This window comes from Balaenoptera borealis (genome assembly GCF_965194805.1).
Source record: "Balaenoptera borealis genome assembly, chromosome: 12".
Taxonomy (NCBI): Eukaryota; Metazoa; Chordata; class Mammalia; order Artiodactyla; family Balaenopteridae; genus Balaenoptera; species Balaenoptera borealis.
The window spans coordinates 87,494,166-87,520,858 of record NC_138869.1 but is presented as its reverse complement, the minus strand read 5'-3'; the positions used below and the strand labels follow the sequence as shown (position 1 = coordinate 87,520,858).

The window sequence follows — 26,693 nt, the reverse complement described above, 5'->3', positions numbered from 1 at the left end:
CCTTGTTTTCCTACCTCTGCAGTTGTTCCTTTTTACTTCTCTTCCTTACATGTCGGTGTTTCCCAGGGTTCCAGCCCCACTTAGCCTTTTCCCAGCCATAACTAACAACTACCCTGAAGATGTGAGGTTTTCCAACAGTTCTGTGCTCAGACTTCTCTCTGTCTGAAAAACCCTTTCCCGATTTTCTAGTCTAACTTTCACTTGTCTTGTAAGAGTCAGAAGGACTCACCTCCAGAAAGCCTTTTCTTTCTTTCCTTTTTTTTTTTTTTTGCTATTTAATTGCTTTATTAGCTTTACATTTTTCCATGCAAATGGGTGAAACTCTACTGTTGACAGAAACTTAGATTGGGTGCCAACGCAACCTCCAATGAGAAGCTGGTAACACAGAACCCACCTGACACATGGAAATTACATAAGGTTCACAGCAAATGGATCAGTAAAGGCATATCAGGAAAATGCAAGGAAAAGGAGAATGACAGTGGGAATCACAGTATTAATCTTGTGGAAAATGGCAGGAGTCAAGGCATAAGGCAGAATTCATCATGATGGTCATGGTGATTAGAGAGCTCCCCCATAAGGATATGCAGACAGTTCCTCAACTGCAGCTCCCTAAGTTTTCTCCTGATTTCTCTCATCTCCTCCATGAACATTTCCATATCATCTCCATCTCCACCCATCCCATCGCTGACCTGCCTCTTGGGTATGGCCCATCGGAAATTAGGGGCAAGTCGGCGAGCCTGTCCCTGTCTATTATTTCCTGCTGGCTGGTGGCCTTCGCCCCCTCCCAAAGGGCGGTCTACCTCTCCATTCTGCACAGGCTGCTCTATTTCTTCGTTTTCCTGGACCTATCCTTGCTGCCTCCTGCTCGTGATTCTCGCCACGAGTGCGCCGCCTAGATGCTTAGTCCCGAAGACCTGCAAAGGGCCGGGGTGGGGGCAGGGGCCTTCAGAAAGCCTTTTCTGACCTGCTAATTCACTTGAGATTTCTTACGGAGCAGAGAGCTGTAAAGGCCAAGGAGTTCTTTTATCTTTGTATCTCAGCAACTAAGAGAGCCTGGCACATTGTAGACAATCTGTAAATGAGATGAGTTATGAATATCCGTATATTCTTTTAGTTAATTCTGATACTGGCTTTAATTAATGAACCTACAAGCAGTTTTACTCATTTTGTGTCTTTTTTCTCCTCTCAACATTTGGAGAATTTTCAAATCTACCGAAAATTTGAAAGAGTAGTACAATTAATACGATATACCCCTCATATAGCAGCAGCTGTGAACTTCCTGCTACATTTGTGTTCTCTCTCTCTCTCCACTTACCGCCCCCCGTAATCCCCCCTCCCCAAAACATTTGAAAATAAGTTTTAGTACCATCTCCTGAGAATAAGGATACTCTCTTACGTGACCACCTGAGAAAACTCTTAAGATCTACACACTTTTTCTGTAAAGGGCCAGATAGTAAATGTTTTGAGCTTTGCAGGTGATACGATCTCTATGGCAACTACAGTTGACCCTTGAACAGAAGGGTTTGAACTGCATAGGTCCACTTATGTGCGGATTTTTTCAATAAATATATCAATAGTATCAATACCTGTGTTTTCATCTTACAGACCTTTAAGTGTGGGGAAAAGTTTGTGTTTGATTAGAGATCACAATATGTGGAGTCAAAAGAACTAGAGTTTGAATCCTGATCCTATCCAAGCTGTTTCAGCTTCCTACCCTTGGTCATCTACCAGTTCCTTTGTGTTTGAAGCAGAAATAGTAAGTAGTACACGGATTTTTGACTACACAGGGGTCAGTGCGCCATTGTTCAAGTACTCAGTCCTGCCAGTGTATTGTGAAAGCAGATGTAAACACTATCTTAACAAATGGGTTTGGCTGTATTCCAGTAAAGATTTATGTACGAAAACAGCCTTTGGGCTCTATTTGGTCTGCTGGGCCATAGTTTGCGTATATATATTATTCATATTCAGATTTCTGAATTCTTCAAAACATACTTGTATCTTTTTTTTTTAACTCAAGAGCAAATTTCACACATTGCATTTTGCTGTATCTCTTTAATCTAGAAAAATACCTTCCCCACACCTTCTTTTTATTTTCACGAAATTGATTGTTTGGAAGAGTACCTGCCTATTGTAGAGAAGCTGCATTCTGGACATTCTGGATTTATCTGAAAGTTTCCTCATTGTTAGATTCATGTTAAACACTTTTAGTAAAAATGCTACATAAGTGGTAAGGCACAAGGTCAGTTGTCTTGCTGTTGGTGTTACTAGGTTTCATTTGATTAAGTTTGTGACTGCCAGATAGCTCCATTCTTCCCCTTGTAATTCATAAGCAATCAGTGTGGTGATTCTCTGAGACTATGAGATTGTCCTTTTCCCCTACTCCTTTCACCCAATGATTTCACCCATTTGTGGTCCTTGATTGAAACAGTTATTTCCTCAAGGGCTACAAAATGGTGATTTTTTTCAAATCTGTTATTCCTGCTATGTTAGCTGGCAGTCTTCTGTAAAACAGAGTCTTCTCATTTTGTATGGTTGTTTCAGAGAGAAAAAAAAAAATGGATAGTAATTATTGGAAATGTATAAACCCAACAAAGGGGTATTGCTATTGTTGTTATTATCATTATTATTACTATAATATTACTGTTTCTGTGATTCTTGTTATTACATTTTCAGGGGTATCCCTGAGGAGGCAGTCAAAAGAAAGTTCTCCAGAACAGCGAGAGCAGTCTGAAGCTGGGGATGGCGACAGCATTGGTAACCACTCCTTCCCCGGCTCCTCTGAATCTGAAGAAGGAGGGACTTCACTTAGTGAAGGAGGGTCACCACTGTACTCGGGAACAGGGGGTCAAGCTGCAAGGAAACGGCGCAGGCCTCGGGCAGGAGCCATTGTGCAAACAGTTCAGGCAGTTGCGCTATGAAGAGACCACAGGACCTCGAGAAGCACTGAGCCGGCTCCGGGAACTTTGCCGACAGTGGCTGCAGCCCGAGGCCCACACCAAGGAGCAGATCCTGGAGCTGCTGGTGCTGGAGCAGTTCCTGACCATCCTGCCTGAGGAGTTGCAGGCCCGGGTGCGGGAGCATCACCCAGAGAGTGGGGAAGATGTGGTTGTTGTACTGGAGCATTTGCAGCCTGAACTGGGAGGAACAGAACAACAGGTGGTAAGGGTCAGATGTGCTCTTTTGCAGGAAAGCAGGAGTTGAGGCCTCTGGCCAGAGCGGTGGCCATGAGCTCACCAGTGGGAGAATCGCTAAGCTTTGGTTCAGTTTCTTTTCAGTCTGGCTGTTCATTGCTGAAGGTCTTACCTCAGCCTTACCTGTCTCTGCTGGGAGGAAACTGAATGTGCTCCAGGTTCTCCAGCCTCTTTTCTTTGCCCTTCTGTCTTTTCTCTTTGCTCTCTTTTCTAACATTGAAGTGCTTTTCTGAACAGCAGTTTCCTCCTAAACCCACGTGTACCTAATCATCCCTAGGACCCAAACCAGGCAAAGAAACAGAAGATGCTTGTGGAGGAGACGGCCCTTCTGAAAGCAGTGCCGAAGCAGCAGGTCCAGCCTGAGGGTGCAATTCCCAAGCCCAAGAGACAGAAGGGTAAGAAGTAGACTGCATCTTCCTGCATGTGAGATGTGGTGGGCTTCGTGGTGCCCCCCGACCCGAGGCCCTGCTCAGCACCCTTGGCATTTTGTGTCTTGTTCTTCTTGTTTTGAGTCAGGTTTACTGAGGTATAAATTACACGCAGTAAAATTCACTCTTTGTAAGTGTACAGGCCAATGACTTTTCACAAACATGAAATAATGGTAGTTGTCTAATGATCACCACAATCAAGATATAAAAGTTTCCATCACCCCAGACATTTCCTTTTTCCCTAATCCTTGTTTCTGTTTTTGGATGCTTCTAGTTTGGGGGGTTTTTTTGTTCAGTTAAAACTGAATGCTTCTCCTGTGTAGACCTTCACCTTCCTCTTCTCCCCATTACTGTAGGGGTGAATTAAAAAAGGAGTGCTAGTTTCTTACCCAAGGCAAAGAATTCCAACCACATGATTCATTACTCGTTTCTTCTTACCACATTCAGATTATTGTAAATGACTACTGTCTTTTACTTCTAAATGTTGCCTGAATTATTTTTTTTTTGCTCTACCATATTTTCTTTGACTCTGAATTTCTCTTTCTAATTTCTATCCCTTTCATTTTCTCCTCTTTCCAGCCTGATACAAGCCCTGCTTCTCTTTTTGTTTTACTGTGTCATTTTAGTGCTTCCACTGAAGTTAAATTACCTCCTGTTCATTCTCTGTCATTTAAACACATTCATTAATGTTGCTCTCCTCGTTAAAGCCCTTCAGTGAGCTAAGTAATGTTATTCTTTCAACTTTTTTTTTTTGATGTTTGAAAAATTCCATAATAAAGAGTAAAAAATAAAAACCAACCCACCACCTTCAGTGACTCCCAATAACCTTTAACAAAGGCCTCACACGGCATGTTCTGGCATTTGTAGACCTTGCAGCCCCATGTCCACTAACATCACCAGCTTGCTCCGATTTGCTTGAGACTTTTAGCTCCAGCTGTTGCATGTGCTGGGAAACCCCTCAGTCCCAGACACATTGGGACAATTAATCGCCTTTTGTCCCACCTGCTCACACTGTGTGTTCCCCCTCATGCTGAGTTGCATTCCATTTCCCATTTGCTCCTCTTCTGCCTGGAATACTTTTTCCTCACTCTCCCTGGCTAATTCCTACTCATCCTTCAGGACCTAGCTTAGATATCACTTTCTTTGTCCTTCCCTAATTTCTCCAAGTCTGGATCCGTTTCCCCACCTCTGCTGCTAGAGCTCCAAGTTTTCTCCTACCACGGAACTGTTAGTATTATATTAGAGTTGCTGGTTTACTTCTCTTTTTCTCCCACCAGACCAAAAGGGCAGGGGCTTTGTTTTGTTTCCTGAGTCTGCTACTGTCCCTGGACTAGAGTAGACCTTCAGTAAATGTCTATTTGATGAATGGTTGATTTCAATTCTAAAGGCTTCTTTTACCTACTACCTACTCCCCCTGCTCAATTTCTGAGTCTGCTTCAAAAGTCCTCTTCTTCTGGAAGCTTTCTGAGTAAAGTCGCTGAAAGAGAGAGGCCTACCTTTTCTAAACAGCCTTGCAGAAATGAATTTATGCTGTGTAATCAGTGATGGGTGTTTATTTTAAGTATGAAAAGTAGATTTAGCAATAGTAGATTCTTGAAACTGTTCCTTAACCCTCTAGATCTGTTGAAAATGTTATTTTATATTCTTCTTTTATTTATTTACTTATTTATTTACTTTTGGCTGCATTGGGTCTTTGTTGCTGCCCACGGGCTTTCTCTAGTTGTGGCGACTGGGGGCTACTCTTCATTGCGGTGCCTGGGCTTCTCATTGCGGTGGCTTCTCTTGTTGCGGAGCACGGGCTCTAGGTGTGCGGGCTTCAGTAGTTGTGGTGTGCAGCCTCAGTAGTTGTGGCTTGTGGGCTCTAGAGCACAGGCTCAGTAGTTGTGGTGCACGGGCTTAGTTGCTCCACGGCATGTGGGATCTTCCCGGACCAGGGCTCAAACCTGTGTCCCCTGTGTTGGCAGGCGGATTCTTAACCACTGCGCCACTAGGGAAGCCCTGTTATTTTATATTCAAGTTCAGGTTGTTTTTCAGTTTTGCAGGCCCCTGCCTCCCCTTTTAGTTGTGTCTGTCATTATAAAATCACTGGAAAAGAACCTCTCTTGTTCTCATCCCTTAACTCTCACTCCCTCCCCCATGGAGGTGACTTCATCCTCTTGCAAAAGGCCTTTACACACAGTACATGTTTTTAATCTTCCCTCTCCCACGTGTGCTTTTACTTTCCCTGATGTCTCCTTCCCACACCCTTCACTTTCTCATCTACTCTCACTCTTTAAATGATCTGCTGCCTTTATCTTGCTTACACGGGGTAACCCTCATTTGCTTGTTATGAGGGCTGCTTAGATGCTCCCTCTTCTATTTTCTCCATCCATCTCCCCTTTTACTCTCTCATTCTGACTTTGCATCTCCTTTCAGGCTCCTGGACTTAAAAGACTTATCCTATCTACTGTTCCCTCTCACCCTCTTCCCTGTGTGTCTGAACAAAGGTTTTATTCAGCACACATTGTTATAATTTGCTTATATGTCTTATGTTCCAGACATATAAGCAAATTATTACAACACTGAGATATAATAGCTCCATTGAACCACACAGGAAAGCAGTTACTGCTGTCCAAGGAGATCAGGAAAGGCTAAGACATTTTTGTGGACTTCTTTTTACCCTCAGGGCCTTGTGGCCCAGTGTTTTTGATTTATTGATGAGGACACTGAGCCTAGAGGAATTACCTAAGATTACACAGTTAATCATGATAAAATTGGCACCACGTCTGCATGTCTTCATTTCCAGTTTATTTCTTCATTTCTGGTGCTAGCCCTTTCTTATTGGCCCCAGGGTACTCAGTTGACCTAGCTTTCTAATTTTCCACATGAGGCCATTATCAAGAACGTACAGCCATGCCCTTTATGACAGTTTGCTTGCTTGCTAACTTCTGTGTGTGTGTGTATGTATGTATAGATGTGCGTATCACATGATAAACCTCAAACCATTTACAGTAAGTTGCCTCTCACCATAATCCCCCAAAGGCAGCCACTGTTAAACAGTTTCTTATGTATCATTCCATGTATGTTCTATGCAAACACCAGCACCCACAACATTTCCACTTTGCACACATGGCTTGATTCAGTTTTTTTTCCTCCTAGTTGTAGATTCCTTTCCCTAAGCACCAAAAGACAAGTAACTGGTGGTATATATTTAATGTTTCAGGTGAGGAGACAAGGACTGAGAATGGGAAGCTGGTTGTAGACACAGACTCCTGTGGAGGAGTGGAATCATCTGGGAAAATATCTGAACCCAAAGAGGCTCATTATGAGGACTCTAACTTGGATAGGCAGCAGGCCAAGGCCAAGGAGAAGACTGACTATAAATGCTCAGAATGTGGGAAGGGGTTCATCCAGCACTCAGACCTGATTAAGCATGAAGGTTCACACACGGGAGAAAAGCTCTGTGAATCTGAAGTGTGTCAGAGTTCTAGTCTTACTGGACATCAGAAAATCCACTCTAGAGAGAAAGGTCATCAGTGTCATGAGTGTGGGAAAACCTTTCAGAGAAGTTCACACCTTGTCAGACATCAGAAAATCCATCTTGGTGAGAAGCCTTATCAGTGCAAGGAGTGTGGAAAAGTCTTTAGCCAGAATGCAGGCCTTTTGGAACATCTCAGAATCCATACTGGAGAGAAACCTTACCTGTGTATCCACTGTGGAAAGAACTTTCGGCGCAGCTCTCACCTTAATCGACACCAGAAAATTCACAGTCAGGAGGAGCCCTGTGAGTGCAAGGAGTGTGGGAAAACCTTTAGTCAGGCCCTGCTCCTCACCCACCATCAGAGAATCCACAGCCACTCCAAAAGCCATCAGTGTAACGAGTGTGGGAAAGCCTTCAGTTTGACCTCAGACCTTATTCGACACCACAGGATTCACACTGGAGAAAAACCTTTCAAGTGTACTGTATGCCAGAAAGCCTTCCGACTAAACTCACACCTTACTCAGCACGTGAGAATCCACAACGAGGAGAAACCGTACGAGTGTAATGAATGTGGAGAAGCCTTCAGGCAGAGGTCAGGTCTTTTTCAACATCAGCGATATCACCACAAAGACAAACTGGCTTGATGAGGTGTCCTCTCCTTATGGACCATCAGAGACAGTACATTAACAAGCAAGCTGGCACTTTAGGAAAAGTCACTCTAGCCAACTCTGGCAGAGAACTCTTGGGCACCAAGTTGGAGGCTATCTGCCTCCTCTCTCTTTCCTTCATTTTCCTTGTAGTCAGCTTTGGGCCACAGTAATTTGACCCTAGACCCTGGGGGATCAAAGGTAAATAGCATTCTTTACTGCAGGACTTCTCAGAGCCTTTAGCATGCTAAATGCATAGCTATGCATCTCCAAGTAGTAGAGAGCCTCATGATTGAGTGAGGGCTTTAAGTCAGCAATGAATCAAGTGTCCACAGATTTAAACAGGCTTAAACAGAACAAGAGCAGGTTGATATTTTTGCATATGCTACAGCAACAGACTCCTATACAATAAAACCAATGATGTTTGGAAATATATCACCCTCAAAGGTATCTTAAAGCACAGGTTAATGGTGAACATTTTCGCCCACTGGTTTTACTACCCTGCCTGCCCCTAGCATTATCCCCTCCTTCCCCACCCCCAATCAGCATTTTGGAAAGCAAAGATGATCTAATTTTACCATTTCGCAGCCCCATGCCTGCCATAATACCTCACTGATTCAAGTTAGAAAGTAAGGTTTTATTTAGACTATGCAAGAGATTTCATAAGCCATTTGAATGAACTGGGCTGAATTAATCCAAGTAGCAGCTATCTTACTTCATAACTCCAGTGTCAGTATAGTGGCTGCTGCATAGAAACTTCAATAAATGGGGAAAGAAATTGGACTTTTTTTCCTTTAATACTGAGGACAGAATTTTAAAATACTGCTTGTTCTGGAATTTTGAAAGTCAAATCAGAAAATCAGCTTGGAAGAGATCATGATCTTCATGTTGTGAATGCCAAAATGTCATGGTAATTATGAAGAATATTAAGCTTAGGGAAGTCCACTTCTGAATATATCACCAGGATGATAAACATCACTTGCTGATTGGTGGTAGCTGCTTGGGGTGCTTCTCTGTCACGTGAGTGGGAAGACTGGTGAGCCCTCATGTTTTACTGAGGTTTTTGTTGAGCTGCATATAGTTTAAAAACAACAACAAAAAGTGGGAATGATGTAATAAAAGTTCGTTTTTCTCTTAAGTAGAAAAGGCCAGAGACAGCAGTCCAGCACTGGTAAGGTGGTTTCATGACATCACTAGGGAACCCAGCCTCTGCCTTTCATGCCATCATTCCTTAAGGTCATCATATGATCCTTGATGGCTGCTGAAGCTCCAGCCATCACATGCAAAATGTGGACAAAAGGCAGAAGGACAAAAGAGACTCCTCCTTGTCAGTCAGCTCCCTTTAAGCAGCCTTCCCGTAAATCACTTCAGCGGGTGTATCATAGGCCAAATCTTAGAAAAGGGAAGCTGGAAAGTGTGTCTTATTCTGGGTTGCAGAATGCCCAGCTGAAAATCAGGCTTCTGTCACTAAGTAAAGGAGAGAATGAAGGCTGAAATAGGCACTTAGGGGTCTTTTATATAGATATAGATATATTTATTTATTTTTGGCTGCGTCGGGTCTTCCATTGCTGCGTGCAGGCTTTCTCTAGTTGAGGAGAGGGGGCTACTCTTTGTTGCGGTGGTGGGCTTCTCATTGTGGTGGCTTCTCTTGCTGCGGAACACGGGCTCTAGGCGTGGGCTTAGTTGCTCCATGGCATGTGGGATCTTCCTGGACCAGGGATCAAACCCGGGTCCCCTGCATTGACAGGCAGATTCTTAACCACTGCGCCACCAGGGAGGTGCCTGGCATTTAGGAGTCTTTGACCCACTTCCCACTCGGATCTGAGTGGGTGCAAGCTGACCAGAAGCAACAGTTAATACCATTATCTGGAGGAGGACCAAATCAGCAGGAGAAGCAGCTGTAATTTTTTGAGAAATTAAAGGATTTTATGGAAAGTCAGTCATATTCCATTGCTTAGGAAACCATAAAGGTATGTGTCTTTATTCTGCCTTTATGAGTAAAATTAAGTTGATAACAGGGATCTTTCCAAGAGTTTTGAGGGGTGTGCTGAGGTTAGTACCTAAACATTTAGCTCCATGTCGTAGTTTATTTGATTCTGTTCAGTTTAAGGAAAGAACATGGAATATCTTTATTATTCTCATTAAAAAGCAAAGATAATTAAAAGATTCAAAGTATGAAGAATTGATATATACCTTAAATATCTGGAAAATTTATTTTGGCTTTCTCTTTTCATGATGTTTCCATAGTGTAGGTATTAGAAGCAATCTAAGTTCATTGACACCTTAACCTAATTCTTCCTTACAGTTCCAAAGGAAATGGTGTTCTCATCTGTACCCTGGGGCAGATCCATAACCACCTGGGCAAAATTTTGGATACAGATATATTTAAATAACGTGTTTTCCTTATTTATTCCTGAAAATTATAGAAACATTGAACAAAGGGCAAATGTTATAACAGATCTTGATTGGGGTTTTGCTTGCAATGTAAGACATCCTAGACACCCTAAAAAGCAGTTAAAAATCTTTTCAGAGAGCAGAAGTCCAGGAAGACTAACTGTATTGCAGCAGTATCTTCTACTGATCAGCCATTTCTGTTTGGGTCTGCGTTTTTTGTTTTTTTTTTTTAATTAATTAATTAATTTTTGGCTGCGTTGGTCTTCGTTGCTGCGTGCGGGCTTTCTCTAGTTGTGGCGAGCGGGGGCTACTCTTCGTTGCCCTTGTGGTGCGCAGGCTTCTCATTGCGGTGGCTTCTCTGGTTGCGGAGCACGGGCTCTAGGCACACGGGCTTCAGTAGTTGTGGCACGTGGGCTCAGTAGTTGTGGCTCACAGGCTCTAGAGCGCAGGCTCAGCAGTTGTGGAGCACGGGCTTAGTTGCTTCGCGGCATGTGGGATCTAACGGGTCCCCTGCATTGGCAGGCAGATTCTTAACCACTGCGCCACCAGGGAAGTCCCTGGGTCTGCTTTTTAAAGAGTTTTTAAAGAATAGTTTTACTGTCAAAATTGAAAGTCTTTTCACATGTTAATTGGTTGGTAAGTAACATGTTAATTCTGATTTTGAACCGCTGTGTTCACCTTGGCTGAATTATTCTATTAGATTCTCCTTTTACTCTTAAACAGCAGTGCCCTTAAAAATTAAATAAGGGAGCTGTATATCAAAATTTAAATGCACATGCCCTTTGACAAATAAATTTCAGTGTGTGTAGTATTTTTATCTAGAAATATACTCATAAAACCATGTAAAGATATTCAATGGTGTTCTCTACTTAACAAAGAAAAAATATAGTAGGAATAGTTAAGTAAATTAACCCGTACAATGGAATACTAGTTAGCTGTTAAAAGATAAAGTGGTATGGAAAGATCTCCAAGCTTTCTTAACTGAAAAAGATAAGGTGCAAAATTATATTGTGATGCCAGAGGTGGTTTAAAATACATACTTATTAAACAGATGTTTAATGAGTGCTACTATGTGGCTGTTAGCGTCCTGGGAAGATATACACAAAATATTAACAATGGTTAACTCTGGGGAGTGGGATACTTTTCATTTTATAGTTTCTATGCAACTTGTGTTTTAATTGTACATATATGATCTGTATATTTAAGCTTTTAAAATTTGTGCTGCTTGCTGTATTGTAATCTTTATTCATCTGTTCCCCCAGCAGCCTGTGAGGACTCTAGAGACAGAAACTCACTTTTGTCTTCATCATCTAGTTGGTTTTTAATTGAAATGATTGCAAAAATGAGGGGCAGGCTGGGAACATCCCCATGGCCTGGTGGGGACTCAGCAACTGAGCAGGGCGGGCGGTGGCTGCGGGGGTCCGCCAGGCGTACCAGTGAGACATGCAGCCGCATTCCTAGAGAGGCATGGAGCCGGCCGGGCTGAGGTTAGGCTGCCGCACGGCGGGAGGGGAAGTCTGACCCCGAGTCCCGACGGCAGGAAGCGGCACACGCCCGGGCCCTGCGGGGACAGGCGGCTGGCTCTTCCCGACTGTGGAGAGCCGGGCCTCCGCCCTCCGGTGGGGCTTTTCACTGGGTCGGCCACGTCTTCGTTGTGCATGTTCCTTGAACTTTTGGTCCGTTAACCAGCAATTAGACACTCACCGAGTGCCCGCTATATGCCAAGTGCTAGGAGCTGGGGGGCAATGGCAGTAAGATGCGTTCTGGGCCCGCCGCAGGTCCCGGCTACCAACATCCCAGTACATCTACGTGCCTCCGGCAAGACGTCCGCCAGTATTTGTTGAATACCAGGTAAGCCCGGGCTCGCTGAGGTCATGCAAAGGTAAACCCCTGTCCTCAAGGGGCAGGGGTGGTGGTGGTGATGCGGGGTGTGATCTGTAATGCGGGTTGGAGAGGGAAACGGGTTTGTGAGGCAGTTTTGGGCTCACTTTTCCATGGGAACACCCTCCACCTGAGTGGCTCAGAGGACAGAAGACTGTACATTAGGTTTGGGGGTGGCATTTGCACGGGGCCTTGGGAATATACCGTTAGAAGACTGGTCGTGGCCATAAAGTACAAGGTTGGTGGAACAAATCTGAGTATCAGCTGGCAGTGATACGAGGCATTTGGGAAGACGATGGCTTTCTTGGAGGTAGGGTCTATGTCTTTTATTATGGGGTTAGCGTTATGCTTGGAAAATGACGTGCTCGATAAATGTTTATCGAGTGACAAACACACAAGTCAAACTCAGTTAAGATCAGATCCTGGGGAGTTTGAATTTAGTTCAACAAGGAGCAGTTGAAACCCGCTTTTTGGTGGGACAGGTGTGTCGAATATGTTTCGAACTGTGCTTTAGGAAATATCGATCCAGTGATGATGGAGTGTGTGGTGCGGCAGGAATACCACACAGAAAATGATTGTAATAGCGAATGCAAATCGTAAAGCAGGAGTGAAAAGGAAGGAATGGCTGCAAGAGGCGTTGTGGAGGAAGAACTGACTGGACTCAGGGTGATTATAGATAAGTAAGCTGGTTTTGAGCCTGAATGCATGGAAGGTGGTGGTGATGCCAATAGAGACTGAAAAATACAGAGTGAGTGCAGCTTTGAGGGGACTCTGATTTCAGTTTGGGATGTGTTGAAATTACAGTGCAGGAGAGGCCCAAGATGTGAGTTTGGAATATGAAAGGCAAGTCAGAGCCAGACAGAGATTTAAGTGTTCTTAGAATAGAGACATATTGAATTTTGATTAATTGAGATCACAAAAGGAACGGGTGAGAAGAGAAACAGAAGTTGAAGTATTTCTACTGTTTGTTATCTAGTGTTACATAAAAAAATAAAGCCCCAAACTTAGTGGCTTAAAACAACCTCAGCTTATTCTTATGATTCCATGGATTGACTGCGCAGTATTACTGGAGTTACTCATGTGGCTGCTGGTCAGTCAGCTGGGGACTAGGCCCAGCTGGGCTCCAGCTGGGGCTCCGTGGTTCTCTTGCACGTGACCTCTGCATGGCTAGCTTGGGCTTTCTCACAGCATGGAAGTCTCATGGCTGTGTGTCTGGCACTACAAGAGCACTTCCTCTTACATTGTCATTTCTGCCATATTCTATTGGTTAAAACAAGTCACAGGTCAGCACAGACTCAAGGGAAGGAAAAGTAGACTCTACCTCATGATGAGAAAAGTGACAAAATCTCATCGTAACAGGTTTTAGGGGATGGAGGCTTTGGAAACAGTCTACCTCACCTACATTTAAGGTGGAGTATTCCGTGAGAAATATACAGAGATAGATGAACTTTAAGAGTATATTAATCTGTCCATAAAGGCAGCCGTCTGGCTCCTCCATGGATCAAATTATCCCTTCCCTCCATCTAAAGTATAAGCTGCTCAAGCATTCTTATTGTTAACGCTTCTTCCCTGGTATCCCTACCTTACATCCCTTACCTCTGGGCTCAACTCCCTTAGGATTCAAGGTAGACTTCTGATTAATTTCACTGATATTGGCAAGCAGGCTCAGTTTCTGAGCATCACGTAGAGTGGGGACAAAAATATAAGTATGTTACATAGAGTTTTGAAGCTCTTATAATTTTTATGTTACTGATCAATTCTTATGCTTCAGATGTACATTTGGAAAAACATTTCTGGAGCATAGACCTCAGCTAAGTGAACCTTTTTCTAGCCTTTAAGGTCAACATGGATGAAGCTTCGCCAGGCCCCGCTCCTGAGAATGGAGACAGCCTTGTGAAAGTGAAGGAGGAAGATCCCACATGGGAGCAGATGTGCAGCTCACAGGAGAGCAGCTCCCACACTCTGGAGCTTTGCCGCCTGCGCTTCCGGCGGTTCTGCTACCAGGAGGTAACCGGGCCCCGGGAGGCTCTGGCCCAGCTCCAAGAACTTTGCCATCAATGGCTGCGGCCGGAGACCCACACCAAGGAGCGGATCCTGGAGCTGCTGGTGCTGGAGCAGTTCCTGACCATCCTGCCTGAGGAGCTCCAGGCCTGGGTGCAGGCGTATCCTCTGGAGAGCGGGGAGGATGCAGTGACAGTGCTGGAGAATCTAGAGAAAGACACAGGAGGCTCAGGACAGCAGGTGGGAAGAGAATGTGTGTGGTGGCCTGGGAGGAGTAATGGCGAACATTTGTTAAGTTTTAACTTTTTACTTTGAAGTAATTTACAATTTATAGAAGTTTGGGGAGAGTAGTACAGAGAACTACTGTGTACTCTTCACCCAGATTCACCAGTTGTTAACATTTGTTACAGGATGTGCCCCTCTCGTGTGTGAGCACGTGCTCCCTCTCTCACTCTCTGTATATGTACATATATGTGTGTACACACACACACAGGCTCACACATTTTTTTCCTTGAACCATTTGAGATTGGAGTTAGTTGGGGATACCATACCCCTTTATCTCTAAACACTTCAGTGTGTATTTCTGAAGAAGAAAGATATTCTCTTGTATAACCAGAATACATATTATCAAGTTTTGGGAAATTAAAATTTTTATGATACTATCACCTCAACAGTAGTACTTGTTTAGATACATCCATGATAACCCAGTAGTATTCTTTATGACAATTTTGCCCCAATCCAGGATACAGTCCAGCATCACACATTACATTTAGTTGCCATCTCTTCAGTCCTCTTAGATCTGGAAAGGTTGTTCAGTCTTCCTTTGTCATAACAATGACATTTTTGAAGAGTACAGACCAGTTATTTTTTGGAATGCCCCTCAATTTGGGTTTGCCTTGTATTTTCTCATGATAAGACCCAGGTTGTGCATTTTGGCTAGAATACCACGGAAGTGACATTGTGGTCTCCTCAGTGCATCACATCAGGAGGCACATGGTGATGGATTGTCCCATTACTGATGAGGTTAAGGTGGTATCTGTCAGATTTCTCTACTATAAAGTTACCATTTTCCCCTTTGTAATTAATAAGAAATTTGTGGGAAGCATTTTGAGACAGTGTACATATCCTATTTCTCATTGAACTTCCACCCACTAGTTAAGCATCCATCTGGGTTTTTGTTTTGTTTTTCTAGGCAGGGATCTTTGCCTGTCTTGTGTCTCTTCTTTGCCACTATATCCCCAGCATGTAGAACAGAGCCTGGCTTTTAGTAGGCATTCAGTCCATATTTGCCAAATGAGTGAATGTCTCTGTCTTGCTACTCTGTCTTACTTGCTGCTGCTTAAGGATTAAATGGGGCTTGTCTGGTGTTCCCTTGAGGATATCCCTAACTGTTGTTCGGTCCAGTTCCCACCAGGATGCCTTTTCTTTTCTTTTCTTTTTTAACATCTTTATTGGAGTATAATTGCTTTTCAATGTTGGGTTAGTTGCTGCTGTATAACAAAGTGAATCAGCTATATGTATACATATATCCCCACATCTCCTCTCTCTTGCGTCTCCCTCCCACCCCAGGATGCCTTTTCAAAGTGAACCTTTTGTCCCCAGGTTTCTGTCTACAGTCAGGGACAGGACATGCACCTACCGGTGACAGAATATCAAGGAACCTCTTTGGAGTGTCAGAGGCCCCAGCTACTGCCTGGGGTAACCACCTTGAAGTGTGAGCCCCCAGAGCCCAGCCAAGAGGTCGCCCAAGAAGTGAGTGGTGAGTGCCGGAGGGTGAGTTTAGTAAGGACACTGGGAGCAGGCCGCTGGCAGGTGCATGGCCTTCTAAGTAAAAGCTTGTTTATCTGTGGGTTTTTTGTTTGTTTGTTTGTTTTTTTGTTAGCCCTATACCTAAGCAAACTTTTAAAAACATTTGGAATTGTAAAATGTTAGAAGTCTAAGATCTCATCCAACACCCTTAATAGTTAGGAAAACCAAAACTCAGAGTTTAAGTGACTTGACCAGAGGCAGAGTTAAGTCACGTGACCTTCTGACCAAGATTCTCTCTTTACTATATATCTCTATTCCACATTTCTAATTCTACATTTGTGAATATTTTAAATATTTACTTGGTAGCTTTCCATAAATTTGTCTTTTTCCCATGGTAACATTTTCTTCAGTAGCCTCCCTGCCTCTAATCTTTCAGTAATTTACATACAGCTTTGGGTTTAAACAGGTTCTCTCCTTCCTGCACTTGGAGTGTACCCTCCTGTGTGCACGGCTCTCTCACTTTCCGTATCCATCCCAGCTACTGGTTACATTTCAGCTGTGTGCAGTAGGATAGGCCATGCAAAGAAGGCAAAGTCTGCGGCCTGCAGTTTGCAGATGGCTTGAGAACACACAGAAGCATACAGATCGTTCAAAAAGGAGACCTCAGAACTCCGTAGTGCAATGTTTTTTAACCTTTGTGGTGAGGGATGCTATCATTTTCCCCCAGAATTTATTGAAAAGGATTAACTCTCTTCCCTGGAAAAGGCGTACAAAATGATGCACACAACTTCATGATTTACCACATTGGTTTACAGTCACCACATTGGTGATCTGTGAATATTGATATTTTGATATTAAGTACAAAATAAATGGTTCATATAATAAATGATATGAGAACATTCAAGGGAGATAAAAGAAAATGTATGAGGCTCAGATTACTTGTGATATTTACCCATTGGAGCATAAACAGAACTTGATATTTCCCTACTTACTTGACTGATAGTTCTTATTTCTTTGCTTATTAAAAACCACCATGACATGAAGCCCAAATGTTTTACGTGAAGAAGTTTAGAGGTGGTAGGGAGCCTTACGGCCCTGGGGTTGGGAAAGCATGCCTGGAGGCATGAGCCTGCGTTGAGCCTTGATAGATGAGAGGATTTGCAGTGGAGCAGGCATAGGGTGCGCATTCCCATCTACCTGTGAGATGATGAACATGCATCTGCTGAAATCAGTTTCATCGCATTTTGACTGTGGAGGGGGAGGGGTAATGAAGAATGGAGGTACTTGTCAGAATGGTGATGGTAATTGACAGAAAGATAACAGCGGTCATAGGATATAAGATTCTTTTGTGTGAGCATGAGCTGGCTCACAGAACTGGACTCCAGCAGCATCTACTGGGCGGAGGGGGGGCTTCTTCGGTTCTCTAGGTCCCCGTGCGATGCGCCACTGCTGTGGTGTGTGTAATCAGGATGCTCTGTGGTCCTTTAGGAAGCACACCCTGTCATTCTCAAGGGCTTTTTATACCTTCTTAGGCCCTCCCAAATATTCTGGAGACTCTGGCTAAGGGCCTCCCTGCCCACTAGTCATAACCCAAGCACATTTCTCCAGGATACCTGCGACCAAATGAACTGAAGATCAATTTCCCAGGCTACCTGCATTCCCTCCTCTCCTGCTAGTATTTTCAATGGGTAATAAGTCAACCAGCATGACAGGAGGGTGGGGTTTGTTTAGGGGAAAGAGTGGGTGGGGGGAATGGGAAGGTCAGTTGGGGCCATTTTATGGGGTGTTTAAATTCAAACCAGGAGGTTTGGACTTTATCATTAAAAAGTTGGGTGCCATTGAAGCCTTTTTTTAAAGTCAAAAATATGATTTACAGTGACTGTGTTATTTGTGTGTATATAGTATTTCATTCTCACCTGTCATGGAATACTAGATTTAAAATGAAAACTATTGAGTACTTTATTTTTGCCAGTCTCTTAATGCTCAAATGTGATTGATTCTTAGGGTCAGACACATTGTTAAATTTTCGATATGTTGATGGAGAAGTAGAAAAGACCTTGAGATCATTTTATTCATTGCAGCTTAAGCCCATTTTCTCTTGTTCTGTCTTTGGCAGAGATATAGAGCAACAGATCAGTGTGGTATTTGTAGTGAACTTTAATATGTTTGAAAACATTCCTCTGCCTTCTTCCCAGGCTTAACCCTAATGCTTTTGCACCTCAGGAGGATTATAAGAGGCAAACACAGAGTCTGATCTGACCTTTGCTCTCTCAAATTTCCCATTGCTGTTGATCTCTTTCCTCACTGCATTATACCTTTGCCCCCTTCCATTCTCTCTTTCCATCCTGCCCCTCCTCAGCTTAGCCCTTTCTCTGACAGCAGACCTGCTTTACACTGTGCTTTTTAAGCTGTTGGTTGTTTGGCATATATGCATTGTGGGGAGGTAAGGTAGTAACAGTGAATCAGGGGCAAGGCTATTTTATTTTCCTAGCAAGGCTTATTTGCTCTACATATGAAACAACAGCAACAAAAAGATTCCACAGTGATCCACTGTGTCTGGAGCAAGGAAGAGGGGTACTATGTTCTATGTTATATTTTGGGTTAGAATTATCCCCTGTGCTCTTCATTTAGTGATTTTGGGCTCCTTATATTGTTGCCATCTTGAAAAATAATGATACATTACCTTGTGTGGGGTCTTACAATTTACAGAGGGCTTTTACAGAGAGTTTTTATGTTACCTCAATCTTCATTAACCTTGTAAAGTAGACTGTGTTCTCCCCATTGTACAGATAAGGAATTGGAAAGAATCTTTTTAAGTAACAGTGCAGTGCCTGGCACCTTGCAATCATTATGACTGTCTGAATTATTGTTACAGTTTCCAGTGTGGCAGATTCTCAAATGTTCTCCTAGCTCACGGTTAGCATCTCTTCTATGTATGTATGTATGACTATTTTTGTGTGTGTGTGACTTTTTTTACAGATGTACAGTTGACTTACAGTGTTGTGTTAGTTTCAGGTGTACATGTATGACTATTTTTTTAGAGCAGTTTTATGTTAAGCAAAATTGGAAGAAAGGTACAGAGATTTCTCATCTACCCCCTGCCTCCCCCCATACGTTGCCTCCCCCATTATCAACTCTATTTTTTGTATCTTTATTTTCTCTTTTCATCTTCCTCTTATCTGCTTTCCTGTTTCCCCTTTGCCTTATCTCTCTGTTCTCCACTTCTTTTCTTCTTCGTTCTCTGGTTAATGTTTCCTTTATCACCAAGTTCTGCCTTCCCTCTCTTTATTTTCATCAATAATTTCTAATTTTTCTTTATGAATGTGAAAGTGCATCACTGTAGACCACCTCATGAGTTCATAAACACCACTTATTTTGTGGGTAGGGACCCTAAAGTTTTAGAATTTTAGAATTCTGACAGAATGAAAGCAGATATGATGTTCTAGTGTAAGATCTGTATCTTAGTTCCTGGATGTTTAACAAACATAAGAAGATTTGGGGCCTGGGTCCCCCACAAAGGGCTCTCTCCTAAAAGCCACTGTGTTTCATTCAGGACTCTTGTCTCCTCCTTCCACAGGGCCCGCTCCCCAGGGACCAGCCCCTCGCCAGGAAGAGAATCCCAGAGACCAGGCAGCAGTACCGGGGTCTAACTCAGCGAGATCCCAGGTGAGCAGGCTGCCCGGGCTATGCGAACCTCAGTAGCAGCCCTCCTTCCCTCGACCACCTATCCCTTGCCCTTCTCTTGGCTCACACTGCTCACCCTGGGAGCCTTTCAGGTGGCACAGTCCCTCTGCCTTCACCTTGTCACAGAATATCACAGACCATTTGTGCCTCATCCAGGGAGCTCACATAGATTACATGCAGTGGCCTCATTCCATACCGTATGCAGGAGGCACATCCAAATCTCAAGGTATGAGAATAAGGGGCAGAGTTAGGCCCTTGGTTTCAGAACGTGCCTCTACTCATTTGATGCTCAGTGACTGATGTGTTATCTTTTGAGGGGGTCTCTGGTTTCTCTCCCCAGTCTGAGAAGCAGTACTCTTCCTCATATTACTTTATAGTCCCAGTGTTCTGCACATACCCAATTAATATTTGGTGATGATAATGGAAATTCTGTGTATCCAAGGCAAAACTTCACATCTTCTTCACAGAATAGACTCTTGGTTTTTTTTCCCCCTTATTCTCTTAGTGGTCCAATCATTTTCCTAGTCATTTAGTTAAAAAATATTTAAGTCTCCTATTTAAGTCCTCTGCTGCTGAGTCAGTTTCCTCAAGAACAGGGTCTTCATGGAGTCCTTTCCTCACTCTGTGACTTTTAATTCATTCTTAATCCTATCAGACCTAGTGCCTCCTGTTCTTAACAAATACTTCACCTTCCTGAAAAGAAATGTATAGCAAGTAAAACTTACCTATATGTATATTTAAATCAATATAATTATCTAAAATGCTATATAATGGAGAAACAAAAAGCAATTTATTAAAAAAAAAGTATTTCAAAAATGCAAATGTTTGGACATGATCACACCAAGAAATAACAAAGTAGTTAAACGTTTGCACTGATGTGTAATCATTAGGTTTGAATTAAGGAGGAATAAGAAGATCAAAAGGCTAGGAAAACGAAAGGGCAGAGATGTGGGTGGACAGTAGAATGAAACTAGCATTGAGTCAAATAATGAAAGACCAGCCAGAGAAAGAGAAAAATAACATTAATTGAAGTAGAGCTAAGATGAAGTTATGGCTTGTATTGTGTCCCGAAAAGATATATTGAAGTCCTAACCCCAGGTACCTATGACTGTGATCTGATTTGGAAATAGATTCTTTGTAGATGTAATCAAGTTAAGATGAGGTCCTACTGGAGGAGGGTGGGCCCAGCATCCAACGGTCGATGTCCTTATAAGAAGGCCTTGTGAAGACAGGGAGACACACAGGGAGAAGGCCATGTGAGGGCAGAGGCAGAGACTGGAGTGATGCATCTACCAGCCAAGGAAAACTCAGGATTGCTGACAACCCCCAGAAGCTGGGAGAGAGGCAGGACAGTCGTCCCTTAGACCTTCGGAGAGAGCAGGGCCCTGCTGGTTGGCTTGGTACGACTGGTCTGCAGTGTGGTATTCAACACCCTTCACACCTGGACCCCTTATCCTTACCACAGTGAAGACTGAGAGGCCATTTTTTGCCTTTTTAGACATCAGTGAAGACTGAGGAAGCAGCAGCCCAGGCCCTTGTCCCAGAGGAGTGGCCACATCTGAGTCTGGCCCAGAGGAACATTTATGGAAACTCGGCTCAGGAGAAGGTTACAAACATCAGTCTGATGGGTAAGGACAGGCCTCTGGCTGGTCCCCAGCTGTGCTCACCTTTCCCATCATTAACCCTGACTCGGCCCTTGTGAACCCACATTTCCTACATGCCCTCACCCTTCCTTCCCCTTCTTCGGGCCTCTGCCTCCACACTTCTCTCAGCCCCTGCCAGTTTGAATCCCTCCCAATCCCCTTATCTTCTTCTGTTGCTAATCACTACTGATTCTTGCTGTTATCTTCTCTGATCATGATTCCCTCAACATCTCCTCCTCTGCTCCCTTTTTTCTTCCCTTTTCAAGGGTCCCATATAATTTGTCATCTTCAGACATCCCTTAATATCTGAAAGTTCCACAAACACCCTGCCTGATCTCTTCTTTACCTCAGAGGACGTTCTCTTCACTCTCTGTGAACACTACTGTCTATGTGTAATTTTCTTTAAATATGCTTTGCCCTGTTAGATACTCTCCCCTGCAAATTGACCTTTCTTATTATCTTCCTATACTCTGCCACATTTTTAGGACTGTTGTGACTGCACTCCTGGTACACCTGTTGATTTTTTGTTTGTTTTAATTTGGAACATCCTATTCCTTACCCTAGAGATTGTTTTTTCTAGATTCAGGCAACAAATGACATTTAAATCATTAACATATTATTTTAGCTGAAGAAGTTGTAACTAAAGATGGATTGTTTAACACAAAGCAAGAAACTTCTGAAGAAATGGAACGAGGTGCTGAGGTCTCAGGAATACCCAACAGGTGAGTGTCCATGGTCCTAAGTAGAACAAATCCTACAGATGTAAGAAGAAATTGAAATGAAACCGGAGAAACAAGTTGGTAAAAGCCTGCTTCCCTGGAATAATACAGAAAGAGTAACACTCATTTCTGTGATCATAGGGGGTCCCACGCCAAGGAGGTGACCTGCCAGTATATCATAATTATACAAAACTTTCAGTTGGTACACAGTTGCCTCCAAGAATCCTCTGACTTAGTTTACCTTGCCTGATCACTCTTCCCCTGGCTCCCTTATGTTGTGGGGCTACAGATACTGAAGCCAGAAAGAGAAGAAGATAGAGAAGCAGAGGATTTAGACAAGAGAGTGAGGGCTGCAGGTAAGGTTTGTTGCCATGATGGTTAAGAAAGAAATATCATCAGACCTGGAAGAGGACTTAGGGAAGACAGGTAGGGTATCTTCGACCTCCATTAGGAGAATCCTGAGTAAGAATTAAAAGGAGAGTAGCTGATGACGAAGGGACAAATTAAGGATAGTAGTGGGTGCTTAATGAGTGGTGGCTGTGGAATGAATGTCTAGCATAGGTGCTCCTAAAGCAGAAAGAGAGGGACCGGATCATGAGCAAAGGTTGGGTTCTGGTGAGGCCATTAACTCCTTGGAGACGTGAGAAGAGAAGAAAAAGGAAACAGCGTGCGATAATTACACTGAAGAGTAGGGCCGGGGATGAGGATTCTCCTTATTGACATTTGTTCATCTTAGGGAAACAGGGAGCTAAATCTCAGTTAAAAGAGAAATGTCCTGAAGCCTAAGAAGAGAAGTAAGATCTTTCATAAAGCTGGTAAAGTCTGAGCCAAGCTGCACTAAAGTAAGAGAGAGAACACTCTGACTTAGCTCAGAGTTATAACTGGAGAATAGGAACCTGCTGTTGTGTCTGTCAGGTACGTTTACATCAGGTAACTGAAACCGTCACTCACAGTGCCTCCAAGAATCAAGATAGCTTACTGTTTCACGTGACAAGAAGTCTGAAGGGGTAGGATGTTCTAGGTTTGGTGCTCCACCATGATGTCAAAGACTGAGTGTACCCGCCCCCATGCCCTCAGCAACCTCCCCACTCATTCAGCAAGCATTTTACCACTCATATTCAGTCATGTGTAATACAGAGACCCTACCTTCAATAAGTCACATGAGGGTACAGTAGATGAGAAAACACAGAACACAATGCAGTATGATGACGTGCCCTGTAGCTATGATAGAGCATGCAGGAGAGGACTCAACAGAGATCTGGATACTGGAGAAGACCTCCCAGAAGAGGTAACATTTGAAACAAGCCCTGATGAGTAAGCAGGAATTTACCAGCTAAAGAGGAGGTGGATCAGAGAGAGGCAGAGAAAGAAAATGCAAATGCCTAGAGAGGATAGGAGAAGAACTAGGAGAGGAGAGTCACAGGAGCCATAGAAGATCATTTTATTGTTTTATTTATTTATTATTTACTTATTTAGCTGCGCTGGGTCTTAGCTGCGGCATGCAGGATCTTTTAGTTACAGCATGCGGGATCTAGTTCCCTGACCAGCGATCGAACCCGGGCCCCCTGCGCTGGGACCGCAGAGTCTTAACCGCTGGACCACTAGGGACGTCCCAGAGGATCATTTTAAAGAGCAAGTTTCTGCTTGAAAAATTCTGGGTCCTCTTTGGAGTAGGAAAAGAAGTCATGTTTGGAGATAGACTGGTAGATTTGAGAAGAGTGATGAAGAGTGATGAAACACCTGCTGTGGGGAACAGGGAAGAAAGGAACGAGAGGACATGAGAAGGATTTCTGGGCAGTGTTGAGTAACTAGCTGAGTTTTGGAGACCATCATATTTAGCAGTGTCAGTCTACCTAGTTGTTTGATTTCTCTGGCACTATTCACTCCTGGGTTAGGAACAGAGAAGACTAAGGATAGGGTTGATCTGGTGCTGAATTTTGCTGGTCCACCACTACAGAAGGACACTGGGGCAGGGTGATTGATTGGTGATCCTGGCAAGAGAAGGACTAAGGTGATGATGGATCACGAGGTCTAGACAGAATAGGAAGGTAGGTAAACGCAGGAGGAAATGGAGGAGTCAGAGTGAGAAGGAAGAACAGGTATTGTGGGACAAGAGTGTGAGGAGGCTAGAGTGAAAAGAAATTGGGGCTACAGAGTGAACTCTTGGAGTTTAGTTTTCACCAGTGGAAAGTTCAGTGTAGTGACAGGATTCAAGGAGGGTCCCTGAAGTTGAAGATGTCAGGGAACTCTAAGATGGATCTACCGAATGGATCATACACGCAGACATTAAAGACACCCAGGATGATAAATGCTCTAAGCAAACAAATAAATATATATAGTGTAAATTATATTACAACATACTCTTTTCACTGCTGTTTCCTCCCTTATGTCTTCTTAAATTAGTCTAATTTAATTTACCAACAGGACATTTGTAAATGAAATGCACATTTCTAGAATTAAAGAAGTTTGTGTAAAATAATACTTTCCATCTTAGTAACTTCAGCCTAGTTCCTTGAAAACTGCATAAAAATCAGTCCAAGGGCAATAAGTTTGAGTTTCTCTTTTGTTTCACCGCAGAAACAGTGCGTCCACCAGATGAATGCAGAACAAGGGGAGGCTAAATTGTTCCATGTTCAGAAATTCTGTGAGAGGTGAGGGGGCTCAGTAAATAACAACCCATTTCCTTGTCCAAATTCAGAACCAACTGATAGAGACACAGGAGTAAAACAGATGATTCTGGAAACCTCTGCTTTATGACTGACAGAAGCTAGACTGATAAAGCCGCTCAGAGGCAGAGCTAAGTGGCCGCATAGTGACAGCAGACCCTCCCCCCACCCCCCATAGGCCTTCCTGATCCATCTTGGGAGAAAAAGGAACATGGAATGTCTGCAACTTCCTTCTAAAGAGGACAGCCCAGTTCTTTCTCCCAGATTCAACAATTAGTTAAGTCATGAGGAGTGAGTGGGAAGTGGGAAGAGGCCAGAAATGTTCAGTCTGGCCAAAGCCCTCCCCATGGAAACATGAGGAGTGAGAAGGAAGTATTCCCCACAAAAGAATCCTTAGGCGTCATGGATTTATCCTGTACCAGTGAATAAGACTGAGAATTTTTATAGCATACGTTCTTTTTTCTTTCCCAGAGATTGTGTACCCCAGGCCCCTTGTAGTACCCCTGTTCCTGCTGAAAGGACAGTTGCACATTGGAACACTCTGAAGGACCGTCACCCTGCTGACATGTGGACTCGGATGCACATCTCATCCCTGGAATACGCTGCAGGAGACATTACCCGAAAAGGGAGAAAAAAAGACAAAGCTCGAGTGAGTGAACTGCTCCAAGGCCTCACATTTTCTGGTGATTCAGATGTGGAAGAGGATGACGAGCCTGAGACTCAGCCTGCTCCAAAAAGACCAAAGGTGTCAAGCGTCCCAGAGAAGCACTGGACCAAAAGAGACATTAAACCCAACTTTCCAAGCTGGTCAGCACTGGATTCTGGACTTTTGAATCTCAAGAGTGAAAAGTTGAACCCAGTGGAGCTCTTTGAGTTATTTTTTGATGATGAAACATTCAACTTGATTGTCAGGGAAACCAATAATTATGCTTCTCAGAAAAATGTCAACTTGGAAGTCACAGTTCAGGAAATGAGGTGTGTGCTTGGTGTCCTGCTTTTGAGTGGCCTTGTGAGGCGTCCCAGAAGGGGAATGTATTGGGAAATGTCTGATGCCGATCAGAACCTGGTTAGAGATGCAATCAGAAGGGACAGGTTTGAATTGATTTTCTCATACCTGCATTTTGCAGATAATAGCCACCTAGATCAAAATGATAAGTTTACAAAATTGAGGCCTCTCATAAAGCAAATGAATAAAAATTTTCTCCTGTATGCTCCCCTCGAAGAATACTATTGTTTTGATAAGACAATGTGTGAGTGCTTTGATAGTGACCAATTCCTGAATGGGAAACCTATTAGAATTGGCTATAAAGTCTGGTGTGGTACAACCACACAGGGTTATCTGGTTTGGTTTGAGCCCTATCAAGAAGAGTCAACTATGATGGCAGGTAAAGATCTTGATCTTGGTTTAGGTGGAAATCTAGTGATGAATTTTGCTGATGTTCTTTTAGAGAGAGGTCAATATCCCTACCATCTGTGTTTTGATAGCTTCTTTACAAGTGTCAAATTGATGTCAGCCTTGAAGAAGAAAGGGGTGAGGGCAACAGGAACAATTCGTGAGAACAGGACTGAAAAATGTCCCCTGATGAGTGCAGAACATACGAAAAAAATGAAGAAGGGGTATTTCGATTTCCGAGTAGAAGAAAATGATGAGATAATTTTGTGTCGTTGGCATGGTGATGGTATTATCAGTCTGTGCTCCAACGCTGTTGGCATAGAGCCAGTCAATGAGATATGTTGTTTTGCCGATGACAAGGAGATCCCTCAGATAAGTCAACCTTCCATAGTGAAACTGTATGATGAATGCAGGGAAGGCGTAGCTAAAATGGAACAGATCATTTCCAAATATAGGGTGAGAATAAGAGGCAAGAAATGGTACTCAGTTTTGGTGAGCTACATGATTGATTTAGCCATGAGCAATGCATGGCACCTGCACAGAGCCTGTAATCCAGGCGCTTCTCTAGAACTCGGGGATTTTCGGAGAGATATTGCCCATTTCTACTTGGCGCATAATGCAAATATGTCAGATTAAGGCAGGTAAAACAGGTACAATGTAGACATTAGTAAGACACAGAAAAATCACAACTACACATCAGATTGTACCCAAAGCAAACCTGATGTATGTATACAATGAAATTATTAATTAAATGACTAATATTTCTTTTAAAAAATCTATGTAGAGTTTCAAAAACTGTTATAACAATGTTAAAAATGATCTGTAAAAATGTTGAAA

General features: G+C 43.2%; 2 protein-coding genes and 1 pseudogene across 16 annotated transcripts in view; 2 read left to right on the top strand and 1 right to left on the bottom strand.

The window, feature by feature from the left end:
* ZSCAN26 (zinc finger and SCAN domain containing 26) overlaps positions 1–11,168 on the top strand; it is a 17,398-nt gene extending 6,230 nt beyond the window's left edge. The window contains exons 2-5 of one of the 2 annotated variants that reach the window (XM_082346931.1): positions 1,606–1,756; positions 2,674–3,159; positions 3,469–3,586; positions 6,822–11,168. In XM_082346931.1, the coding sequence (XP_082203057.1) occupies positions 2,740–3,159; positions 3,469–3,586; positions 6,822–7,723 (1,440 nt within the window). In that variant the 5' untranslated portion in view covers positions 1,606–1,756; positions 2,674–2,739 and the 3' untranslated portion in view covers positions 7,724–11,168. The remainder of the gene's footprint in view (positions 1–1,605; positions 1,757–2,673; positions 3,160–3,468; positions 3,587–6,821) is intronic. The other variant, XM_082346930.1, reaches the window with a different exon arrangement.
* On the bottom strand, positions 242–2,181 carry LOC309608041 (protein BEX3 pseudogene; annotated as a pseudogene). The gene is made up of 2 exons: positions 2,122–2,181; positions 242–845 (listed from the first exon to the last, which is right to left on the bottom strand). The product of its transcript is annotated as a protein BEX3 pseudogene (transcript).
* Positions 7,762–26,693, top strand: PGBD1 (piggyBac transposable element derived 1). 13 transcript variants are annotated; one of them, XM_082346861.1, is made up of 8 exons: positions 7,763–12,681; positions 13,833–14,242; positions 15,605–15,761; positions 19,329–19,417; positions 20,934–21,063; positions 21,704–21,800; positions 24,375–24,448; positions 24,935–25,068. In XM_082346861.1, the coding sequence occupies exons 2-7, from the start codon at positions 13,847–13,849 to the stop codon at positions 24,394–24,396; spliced, it is 891 nt and encodes a 296-aa protein (XP_082202987.1). In that variant the 5' UTR covers positions 7,763–12,681; positions 13,833–13,846; the 3' UTR covers positions 24,397–24,448; positions 24,935–25,068. The 13 variants fall into 13 exon arrangements, with proteins under 13 accessions (XP_082202977.1, XP_082202976.1, XP_082202987.1 ...); XM_082346854.1 differs by lacking the exon at positions 24,375–24,448 and having other exon boundaries at positions 7,765–11,971; positions 12,516–12,681; positions 24,935–26,693; XM_082346851.1 differs by lacking the exon at positions 24,935–25,068 and having other exon boundaries at positions 7,762–12,681; positions 21,659–21,800; positions 24,375–24,392.

Coding starts and splice junctions, on each gene's coding strand:
- PGBD1 (XM_082346857.1), top strand. CDS start 13,847: ATGGATGAAGCTTCGCCAGGCCCCGCTCCTGAGAATGGAGACAGCCTT. Junction 14,243..15,604: donor CAGGAGGCTCAGGACAGCAG/GTGGGAAGAGAA, acceptor TTTTGTCCCCAG/GTTTCTGTCTACAGTCAGGG. Junction 21,064..21,703: donor TACAAACATCAGTCTGATGG/GTAAGGACAGGC, acceptor ATATTATTTTAG/CTGAAGAAGTTGTAACTAAA.